Raw genomic sequence first — 10,978 nt, 5'->3', positions numbered from 1 at the left:
CTGATTTCCTTGCTGTAATACAAAAATGAAGGAAATCATTTTACGTAATGGGAATTGACTTATATAGTCAGTCCTGATCGGAAGCATTTAATCTATCACTATCATCATTGCGCCCGGCAGACTCAGAATGTTCACTGCCGTTTGTGACGCATGGCGGCGATGGAGAAGGGGAGGAAGAAGAAGTCGGCGTCGGAGGAATCGGTGGTGAGAAAGTGGAACTTGCCGAGGGACTTTTTGAAGAAGGATTCGCTGGTGTAGTTGCCACCTGGATCGCTGGAGACTGGGAGAAGGACATTGGCGAAGGGGTGGGATTTGGGGGTAGGGTAGACAAAGATCTTGAAGCTTTTGTTCATTTGGTTGTAGGGGAGAGAGAGAGAGGAATCGTGGACAAAGAGTCAAATTTCTCTGATATATGTTTAGGGACCTTAGACATCAAAAAATAATTTTGTGGATCTCTTCCATTACGAAAAGTGGGGGAGGGACCCTAAACTAATTTTTCCAAATATAAAATATCAAAGTGAAAAGAAATAAATTTAAAGGGCCAAAATAAAAAATTGATCAAACATAGAGGGCCAAATTGTTATTTAACCAATAATTAACCGTTGAAGAAAAGTCGACGCGGGGCGGGTAAAAGAAGGAAAAGTAAAGGGGGGACCATCCGTCACACCACCAGTCACCACCTTCGTCCTCGTTTCGGTTCTTATCATACGCTGATCGTTGACTGATCTCTCTGTTTCTATCACCAGCCCAATTCATACATATAGACACACATACACTTCATCATTTTTAAATAATACATAAATATATGTATTACTGATAATACTTTCAATAAATAAATAAGTACAAAACCTAGAAATTTTCATTTTGAAAGACCTCACGAGTCACAACACAACCACTCTGCACCAGACAGAGAGAGAGAGAGAGAGAGAGAGGAGCACCATGAAGAAGGGAACTTTACGCCCCAGCCTCAAGCTCTCTCTCCCTCCCTCCGATGAAGTTGCTTTCTCCAAATTTCTGTATCTCTCTCTCTCTCTCTCTCTCTCTCTCTATTTATGTACATATATGTGGATATAGATAAGCGTGAGCCATGTATATGCAGAGGAGAATATATAATCTTTGTCTAACATTCATTTCTTGAACTCTTTGTAGAACTGAATCCGGAACGTTTATGGATGGTGATCTACTCGTGAATAGGGACGGAGTTCGAATTGTCTCGCAGAGCCAAGTCGAAACTGTAAGATTAGATCGTTTCAAAATTCCATTTCACGATCTTTGGTTTTCATTCGATCGAATTTCATCGGTGTACGTTTTGCATTAGATCTGTAGAGTACTATTTAATGTCATTGTCAACAAAGTCACTCTTGTAATTTTGTTGTCATTTTTTTTTTTTTTTGACGTTACATAGCCTTTTGATGGTCGAATCGATCTGTAGTTGATTATTTACTCACTGTTTAAGCCAAAGTTTGTTATTTTATTAAACTAATTTAGCTGCAAATTGATGTTTCCCACTGAAATGTCTGTTGATTTCTCTGATAACCTGTTGTGCTATGTTTGCTTTTTTTTTTTTGTTGAGTCTTTCCACTCTTAATTAGGGTTTAAGAATCCAGCATACTTGTCTGACTTGTAGGTCTTAGATCTATAGCTTAATATGTGGTTGCAAACATGCAAGTTCTGAAATAAGCTTTGCGTAATCCATTCATTCCCAAATGTAACTTTTCTTGTCATTTTCATTTTTGTTTCAAATTTGGTGATATTTACAAGTGTATCAATAATTCCGTTTATAAATATTTTTGGGGAAATTGCAATTGTTGAAATATCAAAAATAAATTGCAAATGAATGGTAAACTTATCAACTTTAATAATTGAAGTGATAAACTTTTCCATGATTTTGCAAATTTTTTTGGGTCTTTCCATTGATTTACAATTTCCCCAATATTTTTCTGTAGAAAATTGGCTGTTTATTTCTCCCTCTGACGTAAATTGTCCCAGAAAGTGATTTCTTTGGTAGGCATTTTCTGATTTGGAACTTGGCTAAATTATCTGGTAGATGTTTTAAATAGTGTGATTTTGCAAATAGGGATATAATTGCATATCTATGAGCACATTCCAGCTTTGGAAATTTTCTAATTGTTTTATTTGTATGTGAATGTCTGTTCAGCCACCGCTTATACAGCCATCAGATAACCAGATAAGCTTGGCTGACTTTGATGCAATTAAAGTCATCGGAAAGGGAAATGGTGGAATTGTGCGATTAGTGCAACACAAATGGACTGGTCAATTTTTTGCTTTAAAGGTAATTTACAACTTCCATACTAAACATGCACTCCTAGTCGTTAGAATCTTACAATTCATGATATGTATCTTTCGATTCAGTTGGTTTGAATCTTTTTGCTGAATTTTATATTTTTAACGAATCTTAATGAATCTTTCAGAATTGTGTGTGAATCTTACGACTAACAATTTGGGTATAATTCATGTGATTTGGTAGTCTTTCATATTCATGAATTGAATCTATCCAAATGTTGCATGAATATTCAGTGATCTTTCAATTTCAACAACCACAAAAAATTCCTTTATTTTATTTTTTATTTTTTTTTCTCCTTCTAAATAAATCTCCCGAAGTCTGAGGTCATTAGTTCTAATACAATCTAGTACTACTACTCGCCTCTTCCCCTTTTCTATACTATGGGAGATCTATAATACTCTCATTTTTAAGAGACTGAAACTCCTTTGGTGTTTGCCTTTAATTCCAAATAAAAATAATGTTTTTCACATGTTCCAACATGTAAAGAGAATTTTTTATTTTATTTTATTTATGTCAATATAAGAAACTAAAAAAAGAATTCTTGCTATGAGCCAGTTACTAGCATGATGCAAGTATACAATACAATGCTACAATACTTTTTTTATTTTTATTTTTAAGATGGAACAATACATTTCAAGTAAGGTAAATTATACTATTCTCTCTTGAGATTTAGAGAAAAAACAAGAAGTCCCATAGTTTTACGATAATTATACTTACCTCCCTTTTAGTAAGGCTAAATGGATTTAAACTAAAGCTGATGGTATGAAGACACAAGCATAAATAAGAAAAAATATACATTTAAGTATTAAACAAATGACCACATCATTTTTCTATTCATTTGACTAACAAATTATTGATGAAAAGGGGGTTAAGTGCTATATAAATTAAAAGCCTATGTTACATGGATGCGGGTAAGGTTGTCAGATGCAAATGCGGGTGCGGGTCTAGAGGTTGGACTCATCAAATATCAAATTTAACGGTACACGGGCTTAGTAAAAAAAAGTCATTTTTATAATTTTTTTTTTTTTTGGACTCGGCCAAAAAAAGCCATTTTTATGTGAGATAAAATAGTACTGTATATAACATATATCGTCAAAAAGGTATTTTATACCAATTATAAAACAAATGATACATGTAAGATGGTACAAATATATGGGAAGTGTCGACCGTTTTCCGAGTGTCGGGTGTCCGACACGGGTATTTGATTTATTTTGAAGATTCCATGTAACATAAAGGAGCTCAATGTAATTATGTCAAAATTGTAAGACTCGTATTTTCTCCAAATCTCAGGGTCAGTGTAAACCCTTTCAACTTTTCAATTATGATAATTGTGACCATAAAGATTTGGGTGGTGTTGACTCAAATGAAACTAATTAGCTGAACTCTTAGACTCTAATTGATTGAGTTTTCAAAATTTGTTTTTTAATTTTGTATTTTCCTTAAAAAAAAATTAGAAACCATTTTGATAAAAATAAACACCAAAAAAGATATTTTTAACTTTTTAAAAATTATTTCCACTCCAAAACAGAGAAAACCATATGAAAATAATGAGTGTTTTTTTGTACTTTACATTTTTTTTTTTTCTTTTTTTACCAAACTAGTTTTGAAGTTTTTCAAAAAACAGATTTTGAAAAATCAAAACAAATAGAGCTTAAATGTCTTAAAGTTTTTAGTTAGTTCATAAAGTTGTATTTTTCATGTGAAGGAAAAACTAATTGTATTGCACAAATATAGAAGAGCAACACCGTCCATATTGACAGGAAAATCAAACTTAATATGGGTTAGGAAATTAGAAGACATGGTCCTTTAGGGTTTAATTTTTGCTCTAATCCTTTGATAGAGTGGAATGGAGAAATGGGATTCATATGGAGGGACCATGGTTGAAGATTAATTACTTGGCTTCATTTTGGGTTTTGTTATTTCCTTTCTTTAAGGGGATTTTTTTTTGGATCTCTACATTACACTTTTATTTATTTATTTATATTATCTTTTTAATCTTCACATGCCACACTTGTTTTTATTTGTTTTTTAACTTGTTGCTAAATCTTAGAATTCACTATTCAGTTCAATTCATAATTCATAGAAGAGGATTTTGATTCACGATTTAACAACTATGCGTGCACTCCAAAAAAAATCTACTGTTAAAGAGAGAGAATAAAAAGTCTACTGTTCTATCTTGGTTTCCTGGTCCAGTGATCTGCTCAACATTCAGATTTCAGTCATATCACATTGGTTTCATTATCAAGCATTTTACAGCAGGTAAGAGACAGAATAGTAAACAAGAAAGCGGTACATAAAAAGGAAAGGACACAAACCGTTTCTTCCAAACTCAGGCCTAGTGGAAGCTTGTATTCGCTTATTACTTGGCTACTCCGATAAGATGCTAATATTTGTGGTTAAAGTAAACCTACGTGGGTTGATTTGGTAACTGGTGTTGGTTTGTGCAGGCAGCTACGATGTTCTACTGAGGGCTGAACATGGTTCCAACTCTTTTAATCCATTTTTGGAAACTGGACGTAAAACTGATGACTGAAAATTTGTTGCGTACATAATTGTACTTTGTATTCCTAGCAACTTATCTTCTAAGTTGATTATGTAATAGTTTTTCCCCCCTCTATAGTTGCATCAATCACTACTTAGGCTGAGCAACCTCTGTCATACTTACTCCATGTCTTGATTGCCTCAAATGATAAAGGAACCTAAAATGCACATATGATTATGCATTGATAGAGAATACTCTGGCACTCGTGTTTTTTCATTTAGCTGGCAAGATGGCATTAATTGCAACACTTTCTCAATCAATTTATTGATGCACAATGGTGACATTGTTTGGTTAACTTAGTGAATTATTTTTCCTAGGTATGATCACTCCTTTGGTGCAAGCACTTCTTATTTAGAAAATTATGATGGTCTACCTGCATTGTAAATGTAGATATCTTATTTCTTCGTGTTATCATGTTGCCTGCCTTACTTTCTTTTGGTCTGGCTTGAAAGTCTGATGCTCTATGGGTGTATCTTCATCTGTATTCCCTTCACCATGTGCTATGATGTTTTCCACTCTTTGGGAAGGTCACTTCTGATCAATTCTCTTAACATTCAGGTTATTCAAATGAATATTGAAGAGTCTGCTCGAAAGCAGATTGCCCAGGAACTGAAAATTAATCAGTCATCACAATGTCCATATGTTGTTGTCTGTTATCAGTCTTTCTATGATAATGGTGCAATTTCTATAATCTTGGAATACATGGATGGTGGATCACTGGCAGATTTTTTAAAAAAGGTCAAAAATATTCCAGAGTCATATCTTTCTGCCATCTGTTATCAGGTGCGGCGTATTGTATTGATATTTTCATTAAAGAATGACTAATTACATACATGTTAAAAGACTCTTGGCATGATTCTTTACTTGTTTTTGAATTCAGGTGCTCAAGGGTTTGTCTTATCTTCATCATGAAATGCACATTATTCACAGGGACTTAAAACCCTCTAATTTATTAGTAAACCATAGAGGGGAAGTCAAGATTACAGACTTTGGTGTGAGTGCAATATTGCAAGGCACTGCTGGACAGGCCAATACTTTTGTTGGCACATACAACTATATGTCTGTGAGTACTTGTGGATAAGTATACTTCTTTTTCATTTCTTGATTGAGAGTTAACAACACATTTTATTGAATTTATTATGCTTGTATTGTACTTAAACAGCTGTTCATGTTCAATTCTGTATTGTAGCCAGAAAGAATCTGTGGAAGCAAATATGGCTCTAGAAGCGACATTTGGAGCTTGGGGTTAGTTTTGCTCGAGTGTGCCACAGGTCATTTTCCATATTCTCCACCACAGCAAGGTGAAGGATGGACCAACGTTTATGAGCTTATGGAAACCATTGTTGACCAACCTCCGCCTTGTGCACCTAATAATCAATTTTCACCAGAGTTCTGCTCCTTCATTTCTGCATGGTATATATTATACATCACTAGTTTTAGTAATTTGTGTTGGTAATGAGCAGCAATACATCCAACTTACCTTTTGGATCTTACTTACCACATAAGATCATCCTACCACTAATTTGACTCCAATTTTGATAGCATTAATGACATATTTTTATTCTAGTTTGACATTGTGAGCTAGAGTTTTGGTAAAGTTCATACTACCATGCTCATTTTGATTTCTTTTCTCTTCTTTGGAGGTTCATGTGGTTGCATTTAAATTATTCAGGGTGTTGTTTTTACTCTTGTCCTTGGTCCATCATCTGTCTTATGAGGGGCTGTTTGGTGCAGTTTGTGAAGCTGCTTATAGCTTTTTTTCATTCAGAAATCTGGTGCCAGTGTTTGGTGTAGTTTCTACTTACAGCTTGTGAGGCATAAACAGCTTAAATAGGCTGAAAAAAACTGATTATTCAGAAGCAGAGGGAGAGGTGCTTTCAACTTCTTTTTTATTATAAGCTTTCAGCTTGGTACAAGCTGAACCAAACTGGCGCTAATGTAGAAATGACTTGCATGTTGATCAACTTCCTTCAATCTTACATGTGAATCGTGATTGACTTAGCCATTGTAGTGTATTGTGATCCATTTGGTTAGATTTTTATTTACTCATCAATAATCCATTACACGTAGCTGTGACTATTCTATCACTGTTTTCCTTTTGACCTTTTTGTTTGATTCATGTCTATTTCAGTCTAAAGAAAGAGCCAAAAGACAGACAGACAGCAAATGACCTCATGGTGCAAATACAATATAAGCTCTGTTTTTTTTTTTTATCTTTTTCTAATACCTTTCATGAACTGTCGGTACCTTCCAGAACGACTAATTTTTGTGTTTCTTGTGACATGCAGATGCATCCTTTTATCAAGATGTTTAAAGGCGTGGATATTGATCTTGCATCTTACTTCACCAATGCAGGATCTCCACTTGCAACATTTTAGAACTTGTTTGGTATGTCCAAAGCTTCTATTTAAAACCCAGTATGTATAATGTATAGCTTCTGTTATGAAGCTGCTACAAATGTCTGAAGTAGTCTAGAGCTCTTCTTTCACATATATATACTCTATGAAGCACGGACACCTCTCTGAGGGCTCTGTACCAGTGTCGGACACGTGTCGGACACGGACACATGGTGGACATGTGTCCGACACGCACCAGAGTGTTTTTTTTTTTTTTGGCAGCCAGACACGTTCCGACACTTGCGGGACACGTCCGGGGGTCAATTTCAGAATTTATAAAACATCTTTGGGGTCGATTTGTAAAAAAACAAAAATAGAACAATCTGCCCTAAGAATAGAAGAGAAAGAGAGACTTGGTCGATTTTCGGTGGTCGGTCGTCGCTCCTTGTCGCTCCTCGTCCGTCGCTCGTAGCTCATTATCTAAGGTACACCTTCTTCGATCTTCTTCGTCCTTCTTATGCTTCGATCTTCTCCGTTCTTCTTCTGCTTAGATTTTCTTTTTCTTTTTCTCCGATCTTCTCTCTGTCTCAGGCGCTGTCTCTCTCTCTCTCTCTCTCTCTCAGTCACCCTTTCTGTCTCATTTTACTTTTTCTTTTCTTTTATTTTTTTGTTTATATATATGCTGAGTAGTGTAGTCTCTCTCTCTCTCTTTCTCTCTCTCTCTCTCTCTCTCTCTGTCTTCTATTTTTTTTTTCCCTCCTAATTTCATTTTATATTTTCTTTTTTCTTTTTGTGCCTCTATCATTTCAGTATATATATATATATTTTTGTTGATTAGTTTTGTTATTTTTAATAGTGTTATTTTGTATTTTTTATCAACTTTTAATGATTTTTTTTAATAATTTTATGACATATAATAAATAAAATTAATTATATATATTGAATGTGTCCTAGCGTGTCGTGTCCCTCATTTTTTGAAAATTTGCATGTCTGCTTGTCCGTGTCGTGTCGCATGTTCGTGTCCATGCTTCATAGTATATACTCATCTGGATGAGCGACTAGACTAGATTCAGTCCTTTACCTTTTCGCTTTTCCCCTACTATAATAAATAGTAACGCACTTGAGTCAACTCAAGAGTTTCTTCCATTCTTGAGCTCTTTCAAAGCATAGAAAAAGATGGGATTTTCTTCTTTCAAGCGCTTTCAGACTAGCTTTTTCAGGCTCTTTCACTGTGAACGCTTTCGATTATTAGGTCTATGACGGTAAGGTCTTTCACTTGCTGGAATAATGTTCTTGGGAACTTATTGAGGGAGATTGTTAGTATTCATTACGGGGAAGAAAGTAGTATAGTCTTTGTTCCAGTGATGCCGGAAAATTAAAATTTCAGTGGATTGCATATAGTCCTTTTAGCTGCAAAAGCGGTATTTGGTGTCTTTTCCAGCTGCTTTCCTTGACTCTCATCCCAAGACTATGCATGGAAGTAATCTAGTAGTGAGGGCCTAATACTATATAAGAAGGAGCTAGAGGGGAAGAGCAGATAGGGAGCGAGTGGTTAGCTGGTTGCTCTGATATGAAGGAGAGCGTATAGGGTTTGGAGGAAGCAAAGGGATTCCTTATTCCTTGCTAAAGTGGCTAAAGAGAGGATATCAAAAGGTTGGACTCGCATAGGTAGTGCTCTCATCTCAATCAAAGATCAAACTCAAGAAAAGCAATTCAAGCCCAGTACAGTAAGCGCATTCAGGAAGACGGTGTGTTAAAGCGAAAGGAAAGGACAGGACAAAGAAAGCGGGTAGGGCTAAGGGAAAGCTAGGAGCACTTAGATGAGAATGGATTGGTATAGTCCTATCATGTTTGACCTTACTAGACTAGCAGTAGCTTTACTTCCTTTGTTTACCTTTATTATTATTAGTAAGAATGCTCGACTAATGAGCTTAGTAGCTAGCATTCCTAGTCTGCTTTGCCTTAGTAGCTTGGTCTGCCTTGCTTGGCTCTCTGCTTTTGGTATTAATGAGCCAGCTTTACATTACTCATCTATAGGGCACTACTGGCAAACATTAGCTCTCAGACTCAAGAAAAGTAAATGAGATCATTCGTCTTAGTGAGCATTGCATGCTTTTAGTACATTAGTTTCTGTAGAAAAGCTGTTATATGGTTATCTGATGCATGAAATGTAAATTATGCTTTTCGTTTTCTGGTTCTGGTTTTGTATTTTAATCACACCATGATTGTCAAGCTGCAACTTTTAGTAGCGGCTTAGAAGTATCTGCTCTTCCTTACGGATGAAGTACAGAAAGCAATTAAGTTCGGAGAAAAAATCCTCTCTTTTTCTAGCCCACCATTCATGTTTCCAGTGGTAGGTTGTCTGGCAGACAGCAAGATTATGGGCACATATTTGCTCCAACTAGGGCTGCAAGTGAACCAAGCTGCTCACAAGCTCAGCTCAGGCCAGACCCTTAGGCTTGTTTAATGAACGAGCTGAGTTGGAGCTGGAATAAACTTGGCCCGTTTATTATTTATTTAAATAACAGGGTAAATTACATTATTTATGTATTGCATAATATTTAATGAGACGACCGAGCTTGATTTATTGAGCTGAACTTTTTTTTCATTATCAAGCTTTGAGTGAGCTGAACTTGAGCTTGATTTTTGATTTCGATATACAAACAAGCCAAGCACTAGCCATACAAAGCTTGGCTCGACTCGACTTGTTTGTATAGCTCCCACCTTGTACTCCGTGGGGTAGAATATTCAAGTAGATGTATGAAGAGCATAAATGTGTTTTGCTTTTTGCTCTGACCTATCTAGGATGTAGACCGCACAGGTTATCTAGTATGTTTGGGTGCATGTTACCTCTCCAATCTTTAAATTTTGAATCATCTACTTATCATTCTCTTTCATATATATATATTTTCTTTTTTCTCATTGACTTGAAAATTTGGTAACTAATTAGTCATTTTGGTTAGAAACCAGACTCAAAAGAAGAGCATAAGGCTTTGAGAAGACGCAGGAAACCTGTTTGGAAGGCTGAGGAAAAACAACTGAAATATAGCAATTCTCAAGTCCAGAAGAGTTGGTGTGTTCTCTTCGTCATTGCGATATTTAAGAATATGAACTTTTATATGAACTTGTAATAGCCAAATTTGAATCAAATCAGCAAACCATAATAAAGTCAATAGTACCCACATTAACTTTCCAATTTGCGTGTACAATTTTGTCATTAGTTGGGTTTGCAGGATTGTTAGTTCTGTTATGGGATTCTAATTCTTGTTTCTTATCTCACACCAGTAGTGTTGTATTTGGTTAGGGAATTTGGGAAGGAATTTGGAAAGGAAAAATGAAAAGGTAGGTGAAATGTAAATAACATATACTTACATTTCACATAGTTTTACTCATCTTTTCTCTTTCATTTTTTAAATTTCTTCTTGAATCTCCCAATCAAACACAACGATAAATAGAACTTCTTGTTTCATGTGTATTAGTTTTATTGAAGTTTACCCAAACAAAAAGGATTATTGTAACCGATCCAAGTAATAAGTTATTCGAGCTTTGTTAAGATAGAAAATAAGTTTTGAAATATATTTAAATTTAGATTGTTAATCTTTTGATCCAATTTTAAATGAGTTTCAATTAAATTTAGCTCGAGGAATTTGACTTTTATACAATCTTAGGGAGTGTTTGATAACTTAATTAATCATTTAAAATTGAATATATTAAGTGATAATCAATTAAGTTTGTTTGATGATTATAATTAATATCACTTAAAAATTTAAGTGCCTCTTAAAATATAAGTTTAAA

General features: G+C 35.0%; 1 protein-coding gene across 2 annotated transcripts; it reads left to right on the top strand.

The window, feature by feature from the left end:
* The first annotated feature begins 636 nt into the window (after positions 1-636).
* LOC114265966 (mitogen-activated protein kinase kinase SIPKK) lies at positions 637-10,379 on the top strand. 2 transcript variants are annotated; one of them, XM_028206859.2, is made up of 9 exons: positions 637-1,016; positions 1,150-1,234; positions 2,159-2,293; positions 5,406-5,630; positions 5,728-5,910; positions 6,037-6,260; positions 6,979-7,024; positions 7,136-7,235; positions 10,154-10,379. In XM_028206859.2, the coding sequence occupies exons 1-8, from the start codon at positions 940-942 to the stop codon at positions 7,223-7,225; spliced, it is 1,065 nt and encodes a 354-aa protein (XP_028062660.1). In that variant the 5' UTR covers positions 637-939; the 3' UTR covers positions 7,226-7,235; positions 10,154-10,379. The 2 variants fall into 2 exon arrangements, with proteins under 2 accessions (XP_028062660.1, XP_028062635.1); XM_028206834.2 differs by having other exon boundaries at positions 657-1,016; positions 10,147-10,379.
* Positions 10,380-10,978: the final 599 nt, after the last annotated feature.

This window comes from Camellia sinensis, chromosome 5, assembly GCF_055761805.1.
Source record: "Camellia sinensis isolate YWXY chromosome 5, ASM5576180v1, whole genome shotgun sequence".
In the NCBI taxonomy this organism is placed as follows: domain Eukaryota; kingdom Viridiplantae; phylum Streptophyta; class Magnoliopsida; order Ericales; family Theaceae; genus Camellia; species Camellia sinensis.
Note: the sequence above shows the minus strand (reverse complement) of the source record. Positions and strands in the feature narration are given on the sequence as shown.